At 40.4% G+C, this 24,761-nt stretch overlaps 1 protein-coding gene across 1 annotated transcript in view; it reads left to right on the forward strand.

Annotated features, from left to right (window-relative positions):
• The window catches only part of RPAP3 (RNA polymerase II associated protein 3), an 88,759-nt gene extending 69,111 nt beyond the window's left edge, over positions 1–19,648 (forward strand). The window contains exons 13-17 of the mRNA XM_088478127.1: positions 3,336–3,553; positions 7,138–7,318; positions 10,019–10,116; positions 14,103–14,203; positions 19,421–19,648. Of these exons, the coding sequence (XP_088334253.1) occupies positions 3,336–3,553; positions 7,138–7,318; positions 10,019–10,116; positions 14,103–14,203; positions 19,421–19,506 (684 nt within the window). The 3' untranslated portion in view covers positions 19,507–19,648. The remainder of the gene's footprint in view (positions 1–3,335; positions 3,554–7,137; positions 7,319–10,018; positions 10,117–14,102; positions 14,204–19,420) is intronic.
• The last annotated feature ends 5,113 nt before the right edge of the window (positions 19,649–24,761 follow it).

Below are 24,761 nucleotides of genomic sequence, written 5' to 3' on the forward strand. Positions count from 1 at the left end.
ATAGTTTTTTTTTTTTTTTTGTGTGTGTGTTACACACTCATTGGCTTGCTCAAGGGCTACTTGTACTGCACGTTATGCATGTCAAGCAGAAAGTAGTTGGGTTAAAGTGATGAAGCCAAGCTGCATAAAAGTACTATAATTTATTATGTTCTTGATGTCTTTTCTTTTTAGATCTGTAACACTAAATGTCATACAGAAGTCTTTAATCTCAGTATGTGCCCTCTCCGTCATAAAGATACATGGGAGAAGTAATTGATTAATGGTTTTAAAGTGTGAAATACAAAAAATAACTTACTGAAGAATCTCTGCGTTTTTAAATCCATTAGTGAAATGTTTCAGCAAATTTTTAGAACTAAATGTTTTAATGTGGCATTTTCCTCTATGTACATCAGCCTGCCTACTTGTACATCTAGTGAAATAAACTGGAATCCTTTGTGTTCCTACACTGACTAATAACAAAGCCTAGCAGCATTGATTAAAGGTGCTGTCCTTTATGGAAAAACTTTTCCCCCTATTTCCCTGCTCAGCTGTAACCCTGAACTCTATTATAGTGAAATAAGAGCTGGCAGACCTCTTTACTTAATATCTGGGAAAGACTACCGCTTTTGCAGCACCTGAGAACTGGATAATTTGAATTTACTAATATGGAAAGTGTTCATTGAATATTATACCCATCCATGTGACTCATTTGCTATACACCGCCATACAAGCAGATTTAGGGCATGATTCAGAGTTAAATATAAAGCAGCCACTCTCCATGCTCAGAAATAAATGTGAATGTGTGAATACCCAGTTGCCATCCCATTATACCCAGATACGACTTGCTCTAAGTTACTTATGTAGGAGTTGTGTGCAAGTCAGTTTTATGACTTTAATCCCTACCAGCTACATTTCCTCACTGTTTAAACCAGTACTCTTTCAGCTAATTAAAAGCGCAGTCCAACACACAGATCATTTAAATGGGTGGATCTGAAGTATAAAATAAAGTGAGACTTGTCCAAAAATGGTTAACCTCTACATATAACAATGGTACTTTCTGGGGGTATGCTACCTTTTGATATCTGTGTGACAGCTGAAATCTAGTTAAGCTCTGTGTGCCAAATCTAAATTTATATGTCCAAATTTATATGTCTGACCCCTCCAAATGCCACTTAGTCAGGTACATAAATATTGGGACATTGACAGAATTTTCATATTTTGGCATCTATTCACCACCACAATGGCTTTGAAATGAAACAAACAAGATGTGCTTTAACTGCAGACTTTCAGATTTAATTTGAGAGTAATTACATCCAAATCAGGTGAACGGTGTAGGAATTACAACAGTTTCTATATGTGCCCCCCACTTTTTAAGGGGCCAAAAGTAATGGGACAAACTAAACAATCCTAAATCTAACTTTCACTTTTTAATACTTTGTTGCAAATCCTTTGCAGGCAATTACAGCCTGAAGTCTGGAACGCATAGACATCACCAGACGCTGGGTTTCATCCCTGGTGGTGCTCTGCCAGGCCTCTACTGCAAATGTCTTCAGTTCCTACTTGTTCTTGGGGCATTTTCCCTTCAGTTTTGTCTTCATCAAGTGAAATGCATGCTCAATCGGATTCAGGTCAGGGGATTGACTTGGCCATTGCATAACATTCCACTTTTTAGCCTTAAAAAACTCTTTGGTTGCTTTTGCAATATGCTTCGGGTCATTGTCCATCTGCACTATGAAGCGCCGTCCAATGAGTTCTGAAGCATTTGACTGAATATCAGCATATAATATTGCCCGAAACACTTCAGAATTCATTCTGCTGCTTTTGTCAGCAGTCACATCATCAATAAATACAAGGGAACCAGTTCCATTTTCAGCCATACATGCCCACGCCATGACACTACCACCACCATGCTTCACTGATGAGGTGGTATGTTTTGGATCATGAGCAGTTCCTTTCCTTCTCCATGCTCTTCTCTTCCCATCACTCTGGTACAAGTTGATCTTTGTCTCATCTGTCCATAGGATGTTGTTCCAGAACTGTAATGGCTTTTTTAGATGTTGTTTGGCAAACTCTAATCTGGTCTTCCTGTTTTTGTGGCTCACCAATGGTTTACATCTTGTGGTGAACCCTCTATATTCACTCTTGTGAAGTCTTCTCTTGATTGTTGACTTTGACACATATACACCTACCTCCTGGAGAGTGTTCTTGATTTGGCCAACTGTTGTGAAGGGGTTTTTCTTCATCTGGGAAATAATTGTTCTGTCATCCACCACAGTTGTTTTCTGTGGTCTTCCGAGTCTTTTGATGTTGCTGAACTCTCCGGTGCATTCTTTCTATTTAACAATGTTCCAAACAGTTGATTTGGCCACACCTAATGTTTTTGCTATCTCTCTGATGGGTTTGTTTTGATTTTTCAGCCTAATGATGGCTTGCTTCACTGATAGTGACAGCTCTTTGGATCTCATATTGAGAGTCGACAGCAACTCATTCCAAATGCAAATGTCACACCTGCTTAATTGATAATGAAATAACGAGGGAATAGCCCACACCTGTCCATGAAATAGCTTTTGAGTTGTTAGTCCCATTACTTTTGGCCCCTTTAAAAAGTGGGAGGCACATATAGAAACCGTTGTAATTCCCACACCGTTCACCTGATTTGGATGTAATTACCCTCAAATTAAATCTGAAAGTCTGCAGTTAAAGCACATCTTGTTTATTTCATTTCAAAGCCATTGTGGTGGTGAATAGAGGCCAAAATATAAAAATTCTGTCAATGTCCCAATATTTATGCACCTGACTGTATATGCTCTTTTATATGGCATCTGATCCTTCCTCTCGTGCCCCTTATAGGTCATCAGACTCCACTCATCACATCACCTTACATGCCATCAGATATCCCTCATATGCCCTTTCTATGCCATAAGACCCCTCCATATGCCCCTTTTTGCCATCAGACCTCACCCTATTCTACTTGCCTTTGCCTCTTGAGCCCATGCAGTGACATAGTTGTGATAGCACACCTTCCTCTTCCTCCAGCCCTCACTGGAATGCACTGACTGACCTCTTCACGTTGTGCAGAGGAGCAGGTCGCGTAACACGCCCACAGGTCCTCCACCCAGTCGCTAGCACAGCATATGACAGTGAGCTGCAACTCCTGCTCCTTCTAGTCAGGGTACAGATTTAATACAATAGTTGGCTTATGTGGTAAAGAGCAAGTAGAATTCTGCATGCAGTTTGGTGTGCCACCTATAATTGTCCCACGTCTGGTACGCATGGTGGGAGTTTGCAACCTCTGATCTAGACATATATGCAGTCAAAATGAAAGCACACTATACTATTTGACTTTCCTCTTCTAGAAACCTATGAGGAGGATGGCAATTGAAGAGGTTGGAAATGTATCAACATCAGTGAATATTCTGAATGGAAGTACTCCTAATAATTTGAATTTCGTGACCCAACCTGAGGATCTGGGTAAAGAAGATTTGTGTGATATAGAACCAATTTCCATGTCACTAGATGTTTCCAGTGCAAAGATAATAAAGATAGAGGAGATCGGTGATTTGCCAACTTCTCAGTAAGTTTTCTGAAGTCATATTGTGTGGCCAAATGTTTACCCCTCTTTTGCAGTTATCAAATGATGTCTGTTTGAGTTTGCTGATGAGGACTTTAGTTGATGTCTTGTGTCAGGATTTATTAGGGTGGAAAAGAGCTCCTTCTGGATTTAACCACTGTTATGGGTTATCAAGAATTATTTCCTACAATTTTTTATATACTGTCAAGAATATACTACAGTGCACAAATATTTGCAATGTTCATCTTTGTATTCAATGAATTAATAGTTTCAGTGTTTACTCTTGAACTGCACAAAATTTGTTCAGAAAAAAGAAAAATAGGAGCGCTGACCACATATATTAAGCACAGTTTAATAGTACATGTTAGTATAAACAATAATTGGACACCACATCTAAAATTACATATGCTTATTATATAAGCAGGTACATAAAAATGGGGCCCACTATACCTGGACGTGAAATTTACCCCAGCGTCACGTAAGTGAACGGAGAGTCAGAGGACTGTATAAATACTAGCCGTGCACGGCAACACTAATTACTGCTAACCATACAATTTATGCTGCTGGACTTTGAACTAGATATTCTAGTCATTTATGATTGGGAAACAGCAAATCTTTATTTTGATTACGAATTACTTATACAGAACAAGAATACCATATTTTAATGACTAACAGCAACAATTTTCTGATACAAAATCAGCTTTATATAGAGGTTGGGTCATTTCTACTAACATTTTACTAACCAAGATGCTTTCAAAGGAGGACTGTGGAGATCTCTTATAAGCTGTTAATGAACACTGCTCTATAACCCTAGAAGTGGAATTATTTTAAGTTCATTCAGACATCAAACATACTAGCAAGCAGGTTGTTCTTATGCTTTGTGGACAATAGGTATCTGCTCCTACATTGTCTATAGCTGGTTCCGATATTCAATCAATTTTTGTTTTTATTTTCTTTTCATTTTTTTATCATAGGCATATGTCATTTTAGATGTGGTGTCCAATTATTGTTTATACTAACATGTACTATTAAACTGTGCTAATTATATGTGGTCAGCGCTCCTATTTTTCTTTTTTAAGTTTATTTGTTTTCTTGAGGCATAGCACCTCACACCAGGGGTAGCTGCAGTCCCCATTTAGTATCCACAGCAATTATATTATTGTATTGGAGTGATATTGGTTGCACTAAGCACCTTTAGTGTGTGTTTTCCAAAGTTTGTTCAGACAGTTTAGGATTTATTCGGTCCTTTTTTTTTAATCATTATTATTTTTGTAGTGAAGGTAATTTTATTCCTGCATCATGCTCTAATTGTAATTGCTTCTACAGACATTTTACCAAATTTCAAGTTAATAGATATTATTAAACTATTATGAATGATATTGCAGTTTATTTTTTGCACACAGAATTTTGCTATAATTTGTGTAATGCTTTGTAGTGAATAGTAAGTATTTTTTGAACACTATATTTAGAAGCGATCATCTGTACTACATTGTATCATTGCCACAGTAACAGAACTTGAAAGTCATTCATATGGATCATCAATTTAATTAAATCCATTTATGCTGCTCTATAGTCTATGATTTTGCTTTGAAGTCCAGGAATGTCTTTCTTTTTTCTTAATGAAAATGAGTGCTTTTATTAGATACAATAGCCACACAAATCACCAGAGCCGAGTGCTCCATTTATTTCCTATCTATGATATACATTGTTTTACATAGAATAAATCATGAAAAAATTATATTTGATTATTAGTTTACATACATTTCCAGACTTTTCCAATGAAAAACATAGGGGAATTACAAGAAATAATCGCAGATTATTCCTTAGTAGGCCTGTTCAACTTGTTGCTGTCCATGTATTAAAAAACTGCAAGTCCCCAGCATGCCCTTCCACTTGTCAGCTGGCAAAGCATGCTGGGGCTTGTAGTTATACAAAACCTGGGGAGCCACAGTTTGCCCATGCCTGTTATATTGCTATAGAACTTTCCACTCTCAGCATTTATAAATCAGAAACCCTACATGCCTTCTTATTGATGGACTATATTGCCTCTTAAAGCAGTCATTCTGCCTTTATTCTAATATGTGAATATTTGCTATCAACACTTCCCGCGGTGATAGAAAATCTGTTACTGCTGCAGTATACCAAGAAATGTTCACTGGGGCAGGTGAGTGATATTTGTCTCCCTGGCAGTCTTGGCTGGCAACGATTAAGAGTCTTCATACCGCTTTGCCAGCCATGCTTGGACGCCATTGCACATGCGTTACTTTGCTTTAACAGTTCATACATTAAACAAAAAGAGTATCTACTTTATTAGTTGTTTTAGAAAAAAAAAATAAAGCCTTCTATCTATGCCTGTCCATTGCTGTCGCTATCCATAGATGACAATAGCGATAAGAGAATTGTGGCAGTACTTGTGCTTTACATGGGGAAGCTTTTCATAGATAAACTGTGCGAATAGTGAGCCTGATTCAGAGACTGGGCAGTAATGCAATCACAGCTGCATTCTCTCATGGATCGCAGTTCCTAATGATATGCTAATGCCCTCCAGTCGAGCACGCCCACTGCTGCCTTCTCATATCCGTAAGGTGACATGCCACAGCGTAAAAATTGGTACCATCAATACACAGCAGACAGTTACGCAACATGTAAGGCAAGTCTGACCAGCCACAAACACTGCAGCTCTCCTGAAACGCATAGACTTCTCATGCTGCACAGGAGATTGCAATGACTAATGTATACATGCCCATGTAATGGCGTTTAAATGGTCACTGTCACTCACTTTGTGAATGGTACCTCTATATGAATGTAGTCGCAAAATAATCACTACGCGTGCATTGTGCAGCCTTCGCGCATGCGGAATAGCAAACAATTGAGCGTCCATCTCTGAATCAGGCCCAGTGTCCCCAGTTAGATGTGACAGTGACCTTTATTAGACAGAGGGAAGCCTTAACTCCAACAGACACCCGTTTGCACGACAGAAAGGCCTTATATCTCATTTCCCTTTATTAAATAGGTGTATATGATGTCAAATAGTTGTCTATAGTTTACATCAACATTGATAATTTAAGGCTTTGAAAAAATATTGCACTAATCAATAACAACATATGTTTAAAGTAGGGGTGAGCGGGTTCGGTTTTATTCGGATTTACTCGGATCTTTAAACGGCATTTTATTGGCTATCGCCTATCATGTGTTTTGGATAGCCAATATAATAAATCCGAATTTGCGGTAAAGTGGAGATAAGAACCGAGTAAAACCGAACCTGCACATCCCTAGTTTAAAGCATACCATTTGCCTATACACAATGGTATCAGCTATTTTTTAGGATGAAAAGTGTACACGTTGTATCAGCTCTGTTATCTATAAGCATAAAACTACATTTGTGTATTTAAAACCTCAATTAAGGATTCACAAATGTATTTTTTTTGTTATTTTCAATTAACAGCAGCATAGGGTATATTTTTTAGTTTTTCTGGAGACCTTTTAAATTGTCATTTTATACAAATAAATGATTAAGTATCGGCTGTTATTTTGTAAATAATAATGCTTTGTTTGTTTTTAAAAAAAAATGTTTTTTCTTAATTTAGGAGTAATTCAAACGATCATATTCCGTCTCAAACACAACTGCCAAAAATTAAAGGAGTTATGCCAACTTTATCTCCATCACTGCACACTAATATTCCAGGAGTGCCTGCAAATTCATTTCAACTTGAGTCCGATTTGAGAAAACTGAAAGGAAACCCAGACATGTTATACTTCTACATAAAAGTAAGTAATACTGTGTGCTTAAATTACATTTTAAAGGACATTCCCTGTAGATTGAGACAGAACCGCCAGTTCTTGTAAACTTTTAACTGACATTAGATGTGTTTGGAAGGGCTTTCTAATGTCCTCCAGCATCACAAGATTGCACACATTATACTGTGCATGAGAACTTTTGTTATATAACTTTTATTATTTTATATACACAAGCTGTAAAGAAACTTATAGTACGTAAATAAAACACATAAAACGCTCAAGATTTTTATTTTTTTATTAGCTTTTTCTATAGTGGACTTTATGCCTACATACTAACTGTGGCTCTGAACAGTCTATTCTTCTTTGCAATTTGAATATTTCAAGTCACATCACAGATCTTTATTTTTAAAAATAAAATTCCCCTGAATTCTTATTCATCTAGGTCATATCAATGTGATTCTTTAAAAAAACAGCATTGACCTCATACTTATCCACCTTTGTGCTATCGGACCACTTGATCTCTTCCTGCTCCTTACCTGCATCATCACCAGAACAGTAAGGAATTGAAACCATATCTCCCCATTAGAGCTCCTAGGAACAGTGCTGTACAACTGTGTAGGTCAGATAACCCTGTAAACATGCTGCTTCACTTTATACAGTCAGGTGCATAAATATTGGGACATTGACAGAATTTTCATATTTTGGCCTCTATTCACCACCACAATGGCTTTGAAATGAAACAAACAAGATGTGCTTTAACTGCAGACTTTCAGATTTAATTTGAGGGTAATTACATCCAAATCAGGTGAACGGTGTGGGAATTACAACGGTTTCTATTTGCGCCTCCCACTTTTTAAGGGGCCAAAAGTAATGGGACTATCAAAAGCTATTTCATGGACAGGTGTGGGCTATGGACAGGTGTGGGCTATTCCCTCGTTATTTCATTATCAATTAAGCAGGTAAAAGGTCTGGAGTTGATTCTAGGTGTGACATTTGCATTTGGAATCAGTTGCTGTCGACTCTCAATATGAGATCCAAAGAGCTGTCACTATCAGTGAAGCAAGCCATCATTAGGCTGAAAAATCAAAACAAACCCATCAGAGATGGCAAAAACATTACGTGAGGCCAAATCAACTGTTTGGAACATTCTTAAAAAAAAAAAAAAGAACGCATCAGAGAGCTCAGCAACATCAAAAGACCCGGAAGACCACAGAAAACAACTGTGGTGGATGACAGAAGAATTATTTCCCTGGTGAAGAAAAACCCCTTCACAACAGTTGGCCAAATCAAGAACACTCTCCTGGAGGTAGGTGTATATGTGTCAAAGTCAACAATCAAGAGAAGACTTCACAAGAGTGAATATAGAGGGTTCACCACAAGATGTAAACCATTGGTGAGCCACAAAAACAGGAAGACCAGATTAGAGTTTGCCAAACAACATCTAAAAAAGCCATTACAGTTCTGGAACAACATCCTATGGACAGATGAGACAAAGATCAACTTGTACCAGAGTGATGGGAAGAGAAGAGTATGGAGAAGGAAAGGAACTGCTCATGATCCAAAACATACCACCTCATCAGTGAAGCATGGTGGTGGTAGTGTCATGGCGTGGGCATGTATGGCTGGCAATGGAACTGGTTCCCTTGTATTTATTGATGATTTGACTGCTGACAAAAGCAGCAGAATGAATTCTGAAGTGTTTCGGGCAATATTATATGCTCATATTCAGTCAAATGCTTCAGAACTCATTGGACGGCGCTTCACAGTGCAGATGAACAATGACCCGAAGCATACTGCAAAAGCAACCAAAGAGTTTTTTAAGGCTAAAAAGTGGAATGTTATGCAATGGCCAAGTCAATCCCCTGACCTGAATCCGATTGAGAATGCATTTCACTTGATGAAGACAAAACTGAAGGGAAAATGCCCCAAGAACAAGCAGGAACTGAAGACATTTGCAGTAGAGGCCTGGCAGAGCATCACCAGGGATGAAACCCAGCGTCTGGTGATGTCTATGCGTTCCAGACCAGGCTGTAATTGCCTGCAAAGGATTTGCAACAAAGTATTAAAAAGTGAAAGTTAGATTTAGGATTGTTTAGTTTGTCCCATTACTTTTGGCCCCTTTAAAAAGTGGGAGGCACATATAGAAACTGTTGTAATTCCTACACCGTTCACCTGATTTGGATGTAATTACCCTCAAATTAAATCTGAAAGTCTGCAGTTAAAGCACATCTTGTTTGTTTCATTTCAAAGCCATTGTGGTGGTGAATAGAGGCCAAAATATAACAATTCTGTCAATGTCCCAATATTTATGCACCTGCCTGTATGTGTTCTAAATGCTGGGAGTTGATACCACTGTTTCCTGGCAGATGCATGAGTGAAGGAGACCTGTATGTGGTATAGAGGCACTGTATGAGGATGAATGGATATTCATGGAAGAAAATGGCAAATGTTCAATGTTTTGTATAAACATCTACCAATGTCCCCAGTACTACTTAAACCTTTCACTTTTGTTCATAAACTTAAAATAGCTGGCCTTTATTGTTTGGGGCAAGTGTCAGCCGAACTGTGTAGTTCAAGCCTGTTGTAAAATACATACATCTTGTATTCTATAGTTATCAAGTATTTCATTTTTTTAATAGGGTAATTATGATTGCAGCAAAAAATACAATGGAAATATATCTGCTTATACAGTCACTCTGTACAGATTTGTTTTTTTTTATCTGATTTCAGCAAATTGAACCCTGTCTTTACACTAAACTTTTCCAAAAAGCTTTGGATCCAGATGTGTTCATTGAAATTTTGAACATTCTACGCCTCAAGTATGTTGAGTAAGTGACCATACAATTACATATTTCTAAGTAGTTCACTGACAGATGTTTAGCTTCAGCCAAAAATGGCATTGCAGACACATTGGGGTTGCTGCAGACACAGAACGTGCAAGGAGGAGTGTACCTTTTCTATTTTCACGCCGTGCACTCTCCAGAACGGAGCATACACAAATGATAGGTAATGCAGATTCATATGCAATTCTATCATGTCTACAGTTACATCTATAGAGGTGTAACTGGGTTCTAACATAGCGTTTCTAAGTAGGCTAAGATTAGTGAGATCATATTGCCACATCTGCGAGCTATACAGAGTTGGACATAAGTCAAAAAATACCTGTTGAGATGTGTATAAGTTTCTCCTAGCATAAGGACGGTGCAAGTGTGTATTGTCTTTGATGACTAATAGTAAACCAGGTGTGTGCATTTGGGCAGTGGCATCTTGCAATGTGCATAACTCTTCATATGAGTGGATATACAAATTTTTTTTTTTTGCAAATCTAATTTGGGGCAACATCCAAATTATATACTTCTAACTCTGCATCAGTCCCAACGGACAATTGTGAGTTTATGGACTAAAGAGAGATTTCATTTATTTTGGATTTTATTATGTCTTCAGTTTTTATTAGGAATTGTTTTTTTGGGCTAATGTCAGTTCAGAACAATACCTGTCTGCTTTTTTATTCCCTAAGCATACCTTTATATACATGTAAAGAAGGCATTCCTGTATGAGAGCTCCATTGTAAGGTCCCTACCATACCTTACACTATAGTAGTTTATCAAGATCATAACAAAATCCTGCAACCAGTCTGACACAGACCCGACCAATCCATTCATACCCCCTTATTTGTGTGCAGAAATTTCTGGATTTAGTGCCTTAGCTATAATTTGATCCAACCCACCTCTAAAAGTTCTCTCATTTTGAAACTTTAATGAAATAATTTACCTCTATGATATGATGCTTACTTCAGAGCCAATAAGGTAAATTTGGAGAAATGTCATATACTTCCCATTGACATTTTGTGTGCACTCAAATTCACAGGATGACTTCCATCTATAATGTATAGCTTGTTATACTTATCTATAGCTATCCAGAGAAATTCTAACAGATAATATACCGTCTAAACCAGGGGTCAGGGAACTTTTTTACCTTTTACCCCAAAATATATTTAGATACGCCGACGTTGCCCCCTTGATTTGAAAGGAAGGAAATCAAATAGTAGTGCCCCATATAATACCCCTGTAGTAGTGCCCCCATATAATGCCCCTGTAATAGTGCCCACATAGTTATGCCCCTGTAGTAGTGACTCCATATAGTGCCCCTGTAGTAGTGCCCCCATATAATGCTCCTGTAGTAGTGCCCCCATATAATACCCCTGTAGTGCCGCTTGTACAAAAAAAAACACTTCCCTTAATCCCCGCTCCTGCATCCGCCGCTGTCCTGTCCGCCCGGCTGTTCCTCGCAACTATGGGAGAGACGTCATGACGTCTCTCCCATAGTGCGCATGGAGAGAGTCGGAAGCTGGAGTTCAGAAGAGAACTCCAGCCTCCGACTAACGCAGCGCTGCTGGGCAGGAGCCGGGCGCCCACTGGTAATAACATCTCAGCGAGCGTCCAGCTTAGAGCCTCCCTGCGGCACAGCCGGGCATGCATATGAATCATTCTATATTATAGAATGATTCATATGCATGCCCGGCTGTCCGTCCATTACACCCAGGAATTTCATTTTTACCCCATGTTGGGTAATTTACCCCTGTTCTAAACAGTGCTAATTATTAGGTTGTTCTTTTAATTAGTGGGACATTGCCAAAACATGTAGAAATGAAATAACACCACATAAAAATTTGCGCTAAATGTACATTATAACTAACCTGTATATATGCGTAATTACTTACATTTATACTTTTATTAAAAAATAAATGTGTTATAAAAGTAACATCTTTGTACTGAAGTAATGAATGGATAATCTCAGTTAATTATTACAAATGTATTAATAATGTAATAATAAAATAACCGTCTTATAAATATGTGGTTAATTAGAAGCTGATACCACTCTTGCTCTAAATGTAGCTGGCCATCCAAAGTATTTGGAAGTAGAAACTGAACATACTAGATCCAGAGAAATGATTTGCTTTACATTAATTATTAAACTAGAAGATGGGCTACATTACATTATTCAGTGATGGGGCAATAAGACTTATCCTTGTACTTATAATATTGTATGGCAGCCCCAGATCTGCCTTCATCTTTAAATCCTCATGAAAATTGATAGCTTGTTCTCCTCATTCTCAGTCAGAATTTAGAAAATTTGACTTCTATTACCCTATTGACTGGAGAGGACTTTCTGACCTTGACATTGCTGCCAAGTTTTGCATGTAGGGCCAGCGATAAGAACTTAGGTCACAGCCTTGATCAATAGGAATTTAGATTCATTGTATAGTGACCCCTGTAAGTTTTTCTTTAATTATTATATCTGGAGTATAGAAACACACCCAACAAGCGTATTTTGATGTGCCTAGGTAGCAGGTTAAGCCAACTCCTAGAGGTAACACATTTAGCCCAGCTGCAGTCTAGCAATTAGGCTTTTATGTGACTGAGTAGTTGGAAATCTAGCACTGGTATAATGGGAAAATAGTCTGAGTCAGACGTTGGCTTATTTTTCTCCTAGTGTGAAATGGGCATTTCTTGGAACAGTGATGCAATAGCGCATGTCATGGGACATGAAGCTGGAGTTCTGGTCTGTTCTGAAGAGCATGTATAGTGAAGGGAAGGTTGTTTCTGACGGAGCATGGGTCAAATGCATATGCCGATATGCTTGTGGACGGATATTTGCATTACCATAATGTAGTAAATCTGGCTTCTGCGACTTTGCATCCAACTCCGAATCGGGCCCAATGTGAACAGTGGGCCCCTGTCTTCTGAAATTTTATTAGGTGGTTTCTGCAATAACGTAGACTTGAAGATCAAGGCTGGCAAATAGTCTGATCTGCCTCCCAAGATGTTCTCTTGCACTTTATTCATTGTAGTTTATTCATCAGTAGCCCCACTAATGTCTCTTCTGTACATGCAAATATTTGTCCTAGATGCAGGCTTGTTAATCTTAAATGTTGGCACTTAATTTGGAGGGGATGTAGTCGGCATCAGGATGCCGATGGTCGCAATACCAACAGCAGCATCCGATTGTCAGAATACCGACAGATTGGGGAGGTGTTAGGGGGAGGGTTAGGCACTAGGGGAAGGTTAGGCTGCGGGACGGGAGGGTTAGGGTTAGGCTGCGGAACGGGAGGGTGATGGTTAGGATAAAGGTTATTCTACTTACAGAAATCTGTCAGTATTTTGACCGTCGGGATCCCGTACCCAACCCATTTGGAATTGCCCTGTGATAGTGGGCTTTTGGAAACTGGTTATAGGTGTTCTCTAGAACCTTATGGGTGTACTGCTCCCACTGGACCGATCATTTTCTATTATTGTTTTTTTGGGAGCGAACATGATAAATTATTTGCATGAATCTCTAATTCCAAGTACAACATTTTACTTGGGCCCTGGCTTGCCTCCTATGTTTCCACCAGGGTGAAGTAGTTGGCTGTTATTATAGTCTCAAATATAATATTATAATGACAATCCAGATAAGTATTAGAAAGTGTGGAGACACCCTGATCATGTTATCATGTTGTTATCACCTACTAATATCTCTTAGTTAATATATTTATTTTTTTGCAGGAAATACAAGGGATTTAATTTATGTGTATAATGTGCTGCTGCCACCTTTTTTACCTATTAAGTAAAATCTAAAATTGAGCTCTTGTACTCTGTTTACATACCTCATTTATACAAAATAAAAACATTATTGGATAAAAAAAAAGAAATACAACTCTCTATATTACCTATCATTTACAACAGCACATTATAAAATGGATAACAATTAGCGATTTCAGTATTTTAAAGTTTTGCACAATTTTATAACAACTGTTTTGTATATTTTTCCCTAGAAATGAGGACGCAGCCATTGTATTGGAGATTTTACAAAGGTTTTCTCAGCTTAGCAGGTTTGACATGGCAGTAATGTTTTTGTCAGGACCAGAAAAAGAAAGTAAGTTCTGAATGCTGAATATATGTACATTACCTTTCACTATTATACTAATGTGTAAACTACTTGGTAGTAATAATATAAATGAAACTGAAATATTATGTACTAATTATTCCTTCCTCTCTGTCACAATTCAGTTGAACCTCCTACAGAAACTATTACAGCCAGTAATCTTTTATAACTTTAGACTAGGGGTGTGCACCGGCCACTTTTCGTGTTTTGGTTTTGGATCTGGATCTTTCTTCATGTTTTGGATCTGGATTGGTTTTGCCAAAACCACCCTTCCGTGTTTTGGGTTCTGGGTTTTGTGTTTTGGATCTGTATTTTTTTGAAAAAAAGCATAAAAACAGCTAAAAATCACAGAATTTGTAGGTTTTTCTGCTCCTATGCTATTATTAACCTCAATAACCTTAATTTCCACTCATTTCCAGTCTATTCTGAACACCTCACACCTCACAATAGTGTTTTTATGTCCAAAAGGTTGCACCGAGGTAGCTGGATGACTATGCTAAGCGACATGAGTGGGCGGCACAAACACGTGACCCATCTAGGCGTGAAACTGCAGTGGCAGACAGGATGGCAGTTTGAAAAACTAGGCCCCAAACTGTACATAATGCAAAGAAAAAAAAGAGGTGCAAGATGGAATTGTCCTTGGGCCCTCCCACCCACCCTTATGTTGTATAAACAGGACATGCACACAAACCAATCATTTCAGCGCCAGGGTCTGCCACACAACTGTGGCTGAAATGCTTGGTTCGTTTGGGCCCCCACAAAACAAGCTGGCAATTAATCTGTCCCTGCACAAACTGGCTCTACGGAGGCAAGATGTCATCCTCATCCTCCTCATCCACCGATTCCTCACCCTCTTCAGTGTGTACATCCTCATCCTCACAGAGTATTAATTTGTCCCCGCTGGAATCCACAACCACAGGTCCCTCTGTATGTTCTGGAGGCTGGTCTCCCTGGAAGAGTTGATAATTCATTTTATGAACATCATCTTCTCCACATTTTGTGGAAGCAACCTCCTACGCCTTTCGCTGACAAGGTTCCCGGCTGCACTAAACACTCTTTCGGAGTACACACTGGAGGGGGGGCAACTCAGGTAAAATAGAGCCAGTTTGTACAGGGACCTCCAAATTGCTTCTTTTTCCTGCCAGTACAGGTACGGACTGTCTGACATGCCTACTTGGATGCTGTCACCGATGTAATCCTTTAACAGACAGACGTACGCTTGTCGATGCTGCTTTGAGGATGCAAGTGCGGCTACAGCCCACACATTTCAGAAAGACAGAAAAAAAAAGAACAATATTTTTATTGTTTGTGTAGCACACTTTGAGGGTGTCACCACCCTTTAACAGACAGACGCACGCTTGTCGCTGCTGCTTTAAGGATGCAGTTGCGGCTACAGCCCACACATTTCAGAAAGACAGAAAAAAAAAGAACAATATTTTTATTGTTTGTGTAGCACACTTTGAGGGTGTCACCACCCTTTAACAGACAGACACACGCTTGTCGCTGCTGCTTTGAGGATGCAGGTGGAATCTAGACGAGATTTGGAACCGGGGACACACTACCTCCATCAATTGTCTAAATCCCACTGCACTAATGGCGGATACCGGACGCACGTCTAACACCAACATAGCAGTCAAGGCCTCAGTTATACGTTTTGCTTCAGGATGACTGCTGTCGTACTTCATCCTCATCGCTAGGGACTGTTGGAGGGTCAATTGTTTAGTAAAAGTAGTGATGTTCCTACTTCCTCTCTGGGATGATGAACAACTCCCAGCAGCAGCAACAGCACTAGGAGGAAGTGATTCTTGATCTTTCCCTATTTTATTTTTATCGGAGAAAGTTTGGTCCTCCATTTATGTTATATTGATATATACGTGCGGCTAAAGCGCACACAAACACAGAAAATATTTTTTGATTTTTGCTGGAGAGTAGTGCACTTTGTGGGTTACACCACCCTTTAAGAAATGAGCCAGCCGGCTCTTTACTTATGGGACACAGGCGCACGCTTGGCGCTGCTCCTTTGTTGATGCACGTGCAGCCACAGTGCACACAATTCACAAACACAGAAAATATATATTTTTTTGGTTTGGAGTGTACTTTGGGGGTTACAGCACCCTTTAACGGTCAAGCCAGCCGGCCCTTTACTTATGACACAGGCGCACGCTTGGCACTACTTTGTTGATGCACGTGCGGCAACTGCGCACACAATTCACAAACACAGAAAATATTTTTTTTTTGGTTTGGAGTGTACTTTGGGGGTTACAGCACCCTTTAACGGTCAAGCCAGCCGGCCCTTTACTTATGACACAGGCGCACGCTTGGCACTACTTTGTTGATGCACGTGCGGCTACTGCGCACACAATTCACAAAAAATATTATTTTTTTAGCACTTGGGGGGAGCACCCCTGATGGACAGAGCACCCCCTGGACAACACTACAGCACCCCTTTAGGACTGGGACACTGCACAGGACTTTGGAGTGGACACAGCCCCTATGGAGAACTGACTGCACAACACAGTCCAGCCAGCCCCTATGGACTTTGAAGTAGTGGACACAGCCCCTATTAACAACAGCAGCACAACACAGCCAGCCCCTATGGACTTTGAAGTAGTGGACAACAGCAGCACAGCACAACACTACTCTGCTCTACACTACACTACACTACACTACACAGCCCAGCCAGCCCTAACTCCCACCCTCCCTCTTCACTGTCCACAGCCGAGTGAGAAAATGGCGCCGACGCAGGTACCTTATATAGGATCCAAAACCCGCGAGACTCGGAAGGCGGGATGATGACGTTTTGCCTCGATTTCAGATCCGAGTCAGGCGGGAAAAGTCGAGCCTGACTCGGCTCGGGGGGGTTCGGATTTCAGAAATCCGAACCCGCTCACCCCTACTTTAGACACAGTTGGAACACCATATTTTTGCTCATTTCGTTTTGCAATATTTAGGTTACTTGGGGGTTGTCAATGGACAGCAAGTTTGAGGTCTTACCAGTGGTTTGTTGGAATTAAGGTCAGGACTCTGGGCCAGTCAAGGGCATCTATTTTCTTCATTTCCTTTGTCAGTGTGCTTTGGATGTTTGTCCTGTTGCATAATACACTTCCCTCCCCAGTTTGAGCTTTTTTGCAGAATAGAAAGATTTGCCTGTAATGGGAATCACCCAATCAACCCTGACAATATTGATGGTCCCTGACTGTGAAAAGCATCTCCATAAAATTATGCTTTACTTAAAAGTAGATATAGTGTTCCTTGGTTGGTGTGCAGTGTTTAAGATGTCTGAATTGCACTTTTCAATCTAAATATCATTTTCCAAGGCCCTTTTCGTGGAATACCTTGGAGATTGTAGAGACTCTAAACCAGGGGTGGGCATTACGCGGCCACTCAGCTGTTGTAGAACTAAACATCCCAGCATGCCTTGCCATAGATTTGCTATTTGGCCATGCTAAAACTGTTGCAGGGTATACTGGGATGTGTAGTACAACAGTAGCTGGATGGCTGATTATTACTAGGGATGTGCAGGCTCGGATAGGTTCGAGTTTGCACGTGGAGTTCGGATTTTTCCCTCCAAAACAACGGAACTCAGAAAGAGGCAAAACGTCATCTTACATGGACGAACATCATCATTCCTGGACAAAAGTCCAGGAATGATGATGTTCGTCCATGTAAGATGACGTTTTGCCTCTTTCTGAGTTCCGTTTTTTTGGAGGGAAAAATCCGAACTCCACGTGCAAACTCGAACCTATCCGAGCCTGCACATCCCTAATTATTACCTTCCATTGCAGCAACTGTAGCTTGCTGATTGTGAATTAGCCTTGTACAGCAACTACGTTACGGGGAGATGTCCCAGTGTGGCTGTAGTATCCTAGTTTTTCCACTTTTGTACAATGGATCTGATTCAGAGATGCACACAATGTCCATGTCGACGCAGCGGAGCATTTTTTTTTTTTATTTGCTACTGGGCATACGTCATCTGTTTCACATTCATAATCTGTGACCGCAAAATGTCAACAATATGTTTAAGATGGAATATGATTTTGTAAGTCACTTTATATTATGAAGAGTAATAATCCATTACTTTCAGTATCAGTTGACCCGTATAGCATTATTCGAAGTATTTAATAATAATATATATATATAAAAATCTATTTTGTTTTTTTAATGAAATAACTTTTTGTCATATTGGTAGAGCTATAGGCCATTATGTAATTACTCATTCTGTAGAGCCCACAAAATTGAATGGGCACTTATAAACGGCAGTTAGACGTGGCAGCCACTAATCACTGGATGTCTGCTATCAGTGGCAATCCTGGGGGCCAGAAACTGATTCATGCAGTTCATAGAGTGCAGTCACTAAATTACATGTTCAAAACCAAATGTATATTTATAATTATGGCACGTCTGCCTCAGAGAGGGAAGTCCGTCACTAGCATAATAACTCCATAGTGTATTGCAGGCTAGGAAGAGACAGAGAGGGAGATGTATTCAGATCTGGAGAATGATAAACTACAAACCAATCAGCTCCTAATTGTCATGTTAAAGGCAGTGTTTGAAAAATGTCAGTTAGGAGCTGATTGGTAGTTTATCAGTCTCTAATTTGTCACCTTCCAGAGCTTAGTACATCTGCCTTGAATCAAGTCTACAATGAGCCTTGAATCAAGTCTACAATGACGTTTTTTAATATTTGATCCAGGCAATGTATCTAAACGTGGTTGACTTGCCAGTTAGTATTTAATCCATTGGACATGTATATGTTTTTTGGCAGTAGGAGAGGCGGAGTGTTCTTGGCTAAAATAAACATACGTTTTTCCCGGATATAACTATATTATAGAAGTATACACATTCCCTGTATGTGGGAATATGAGTTAATTAAAGTTTGGGGTAGTTTTTGTGAACTATACCATTTTATGTGAATCTGAAAAACTGATCAGAGTTTTTATGCCGATGTTTTGAACCTATAACAATTCACTAAATATATTTATATTATAACATGCTTTCAGAAGAAATCCCAATTTTCCATGAAATTAAAATGTATACTTTTCCCAAGCCAAGTTTATATAATTATTCAAATGAGCCCACCATCTCTCAAATACATAAAAATGTGTGGTCATTGAGTTTACAAAGTACCTCTGGTTATTAAGGTGTTAAGTAATATTCAGTAAATTCAAATTTATGGTTTGGTAAATTTAATTTAATTTTCTTTTTTAGATGTGCGCGCCTTATTTGCTTATATAGAACAATCAGAGAAGACTAATGATTCTGTTACGACTCTAAAGAAGAAATATGGCCTTTGAGTATTATTACAAGCAGCAACACAAAAATATATATTAAATGGACTTTTTAGAAACTGCAATTATGGTGGAGGAACCATATGCCCATTTCCTGACCAAATTGATGACTGAAAACCTTTATAAAAATAAATTTCGATATGTGTCAGTTTCTGCTTCCGCTGCTACTGTACCATGTTGACTGAGAATTTCACAAATATTGCACCAAGCACGACAAACCTGCCAGTATGTTTTTCAGACCTTCTTGTCGGTTGAGCAATCTGCTGTTGCGCTCCCAGTGTATTAATACTACTCTGGTCTTACCATGCTCCATTTGGGTGATACAAATTTTGCTGCCTGTTAATAAGAATAAATGTATCAATACCAGCCAAACAACAATTTTATCTTGGCTAACAATCCATTCCCCAAACAAAGAGAGAGCAAACGTCAGATTAAGAAATGATGGATTTCTTCCTGTATAGAGAATAAAAAGAGTATTCAGATCTTCGCTGTTGGACAATTTATATGAGAATAGGTTTATTCAAAAATAATCACAATAGTGCCAACCTTTATACACATTTTTCATAAGGAATAGAGTATTGAATTTTGCTAGTAATATGCAAATCAAAGACATTCAAATAAGTATATACACATGAATCACTGTTCTTTTAAATGAGGAGTAATAAAGCAGCAAAGTTAACTGAACTGTTCCTCAGAATTAAAATCACTGATACAGTGCACCAGTAAGCATTTGTATGTAGCAGAGTATATATTCTCATTATAGCGCAGTGGTTCTCAACCTCCCAACCTTAAGTTTCCCAATAAGTCATGTTCTGAGGACCTGTAGAATCAGGTAGGATTATTACTGACCCAGCAAAATAGATTACCTCACCTGTGCATGATTAAAGAAGTCCACAAAATCTGACCTGTTGGTGGTGTTTGAGGACTGGAGTTGAGAATCCCTAATTTAGAATTATAATAATGATAGTCTTACAGAACATTGTTGGCTCTAACTCCTGTGCATCAACCTTAAACTGTGCATGCAGGGGTGCCATCACAAAATGTGGAGCTAACAAAATGTAATAGTTCTGCTTTTTGCTCCCCAGAACAGGAATAAGCCCACGGGTCATCTGCCATATGCCACGGTCCTCCCTTTCCCAGTGCCTCCACACTGGCTTCTGGTCTCTAGAGACGTATCTCAAGCAAGGAAACCAGACCAATGTTCATAAAAGGGGCAGATCCTGAAGTGCATGGCCCTTCCCTCCTTTATTGGTTCTTCCCCTCACACACACATGGTACCTGCTTCGTCTGCTGTTGCTGTGGGAGCAGCAACTGTGGCAGTGTTGGCAGTGAATGCAGGGGAGAGAGTATGTGTCTGAGTGTTGCTGGGGTGTTGGAAGTGAATGCAGGGGGAGGTGCGTGTGTGATTGGGTGCTGCTGGGGTGTATGCAGTGAATGTAAAGGGAGGAGAGCAGTGCCGGATTACCAAATAGGCAGAGTAGACTCCGGTCTATGGGCCTGCACCTTTTACGGACCCCGTGACAACGGATCAAAATAATATTGATTTATTTTTGAAAGAAACTTACAATCAAGCTTTCTTAAATTGTTTCCAAAAGATAGAAATAGTGAATCAACTCAAATAAACGACAACTTTACATTAAAGACTCTATAGAGAAAATACTGTATTAATGTAATGTACCTATTAGCTTAAAGTACATCAACCATAGACATCAGATTCACATCATAGTTTGTCTCTTAAAAGCTGTCAGTTTGTAAAAAATATTCAGTGCAACCTACATATGGTTTATTAAAATTGTTGGTTGCTAAAATGAAAAATGTATTAGGAGATAGTTTTTATGGGGTGCCCTGAGATTTCAATGGCCTAGGGGTCCCCACAGGGTTTAATCAGGCACTGGAGGAGTGTGTGTCTAGGTGCTGGTGGGATGTTTGTAGTGAATGAGTGGGGAGGAGAGTGTGTGACTGGGTCCTGCTGGGGTGTTGCCAGTGAATTTAGTGGGAGGAGTGTATCTGGATGCTGCTGGGGTGTTGATAGTGAATAAGGGGGTGGGGTGTGTGTCTGGGTGCTGCTGAAGTGTTGGTAGTGAATGTGATTTAGGGACAGTGAATGCGAGCAGAGGGGAGCATCAACAACTATCTTGCCTCCAGGCCCTTACGCCCCTGTGCAATTGGATGAAATCTAATAGGTCAGAGTCACTATTGACTGTGAGGAACAAGAATCAGTTTTGCAACAACTTTATTCTGATGCATCTGAATTGGCTGATTATTTCTCAGATGCTTCGTCTGAAGGGTCCAACAATCTGTTAAAACTAAAAGTTCTGTCTAATGAATGGATACTGATGAATACAGAGAAGCACAGATCCGTTAAAGAAAAAGTCCAGTCAACTTCCCATTAACAGCATTACTGAAGGGATTATTCAGGAGGAATGTAAAGAGATAGGCAAATGCCTCTTCATTATGAACAGGTTAGCTGGTATTTACCCCTGCTATTCTGATGAGCCTACAGTCTGGGACACACAGCCAAAAGCGGACACTGCAATAGCTAGCCTATTCATAAGAATAGCGGCTTTGCTTGAAGATGTGAATTCTTTCAAGGATGGGATGAATGGAAGAATTGAAAGGGGGGATCGGCAAGTTACATTCTGTATCTGGTGCAGCCTTGAGGACTACAGTGACATCTATTGTGCCGAGCATATGGGACAATGACCCAGAAAAATATGTAAGATTGTATAAAAAAGAGTGATCTTAAAACTGTGCAATATATGCAAATTTCCTCATACTTGTGTCCTTCGCTGCATGAAGACTTTCAAAACTCTTTAAATATGGGCATAAACTACTACAAAGAATTGGGCTTTAGCAGAATTAAGAAATAGATATGTGTCATAAAACTGGGACTTAGTCACTCTTACCTTGTCCGCAGGTGCTTTACCAAGGTGGGTCATTTTGTCCTAGTACTCTGTCAATCCATTCCCTGCCTTTCATGGGCACAGCCATGTTTTCTCTGATCAGTGAACACCAGTATCCAGTCTCTCCCTGTCTCCTGCGCTCACATGACCGCCTCGTTCTATCCCTTACAAAATATTTAAGCCTGTACCAGTGAGAAAGTGCTTCCGCCGATCCACTGCCTGAACCTGCGCTACTGGATTCCTGCAAGCTGCTGCCTCTGAGTCCGTTCCTTCCACTCTGCAGCACTGAACTGTATGCTGCATCCAGCCTGAACCAAAATTTTGAAGTTGTTACAGCAAAATTTAATTTGCAACGTGCAGGGCCGGCCCGTCCGTTAACGCGAACTACGCAGCTGAGCGCCAGCCAGCAGAGGGTGCTGTGTGCGGTGGTCCCCAGCACCACAGTCCTTCCCGTACCCTACCGCCACACTCCTCTCCCCACCCCCCTTCACCGCCTCCACCGCCACACTTCCCCCAGCCACCCGGCCGCGACAGCGCTCCGGCTCCCTCCCATGGGCATGACTGCTCCCCCCGCGGGCACTATGGGAAAGACGTCATGACGTCTCTCCAATAGTTCCGAGGAGCAGCGGACGTAGGATCGGGGCTAAAGGTAAGTATTGTGTTTGGGGTTTTTTGTGTGTGGGCGTGTCACACTAACGGGGCATTACTACTGGGGGCACACTAACGGGGCATTACTACTGGGGGCACACAGTAGACCACTACTGGGGGCACTATATAAAGGGAAATAATGGGGGTACTGCATAGGGGGGGAAATACAACTTGGGCCACTATTTAAAGGACGCTGCATAAGGGGTACCACTATTAGGAGCACTGCATGGGGGGGGGACGACTACTGGGAGCACTATAAGGGGCACTGCACAGGGGTGATCACTACTGGAGTTCAGCATAAGGGGGACCTCCTGGGGCACAAGGGACACTGCATAGGGGAGGACTGCATAAGGGGGACCACTCCTGGGGCACAAGGTGTACTGAACAGGGGGGGGGACAACTACTGGGGGCACTGAATAAGGGGCATTGTATAAGGGGGGATCACTGCTGGGGGCACTACTGGAGTCCGGCATAAGGGGGACCTCTCCTGGGGCACAAGGGGCACTGCATAGGGAGGACCACCACAGGGGGCACTGCATAGGGAGCACTACTTCTGTGGGCATTATATAAGGGGCACTACTGGGGGACTGCATAAGGGGGACCACTCCTGGGGCACAAGGGGTACTGCACAGGGGGAACAAATACTGGGGGCACTGCATAGGGGGGGATCACTACTGGGGGCCTGCAGAAGGGCAACCACTACTGGGGGCAATGTGTAAGGGACACTACTTGGGGCGTGCATAAGAGGGACCACTACTGGGGGGGACTGCATTAAGGTGCATATGGAATGGAAAGCACTGTTCCCAGAGTGACTAGAAAGGGGGAGTGTGTCATGGTTATGGCTTTTTCCATGAGTCCAAGACCACTTAATTTGTTTGGGCACAGGCCTGGGGGCGCCAAAAAATATACTCGCTTAGCAAAAAATTTGGGCTAGGGCCTGCCCTGGCAACGTGGCAAGAACTCTGAGGAACAGGATTGCCTATCTTCATGTCCCAAGTCATCGGGCACATGAAAAAAATCTTATCATTAACAATATTCAATCTGCATTTCCAATACAACTGTCTCCCCATTCAGACTGACAGGATCACCAAAGGCCTTCACAAAGACACTGGTTGTGTTCATGGTGAAGTTAAGAAAAACATTTTCTGGTAATGGCAATCTCACAGCCCAAATTCATCAAGTTTAAGAGAACATTGTTGGATCATAAATGTTAAAGTTAGATTTTCTATGGACATGTTTGAACAAGGTATAAAGGAAATAATTTCTAATGCAAGAAAGAGAACTGAAGTTAAAATAAAAGGTGTGGTGGTTGCTCTCAGGAGTAAACACTTTGGCAACAGCAGAGATGTATCCGAGTGTTTAGCCTCATGGTTACCGCTATAGAAGTCCTTCCATGGGCCAAACTGCATATGGGAAGCCTGCAGTTTTGCTTTATAGGAACAAGGGTAAAGAGGATCAAAGTCAACAGATTCTTCGAACAAGAATTTCTGGGCAACAAACAGAAATCTGACAAGAAACTGATCATTTGTAGATTGCTATTATGTCATTTTCACGACAGATGCCTGAAAGAAAGGATGGGATGCCACTTGTGAGTATCTGTTAGCACAAATCCAGTGGCAGGAATATACAGTTGAATTGTTGTCAACATAAGGGTTATGATAGATGTTTATAATATAATGTTTTAAAAAAAGAATTGTTAGCCGACATGTC

The sequence above is a fragment of the Taudactylus pleione genome, unplaced genomic scaffold, assembly GCF_031769625.1.
Source record: "Taudactylus pleione unplaced genomic scaffold, aTauple2 ptg000207l, whole genome shotgun sequence".
Lineage (NCBI taxonomy): Eukaryota > Metazoa > Chordata > Amphibia > Anura > Myobatrachidae > Taudactylus > Taudactylus pleione.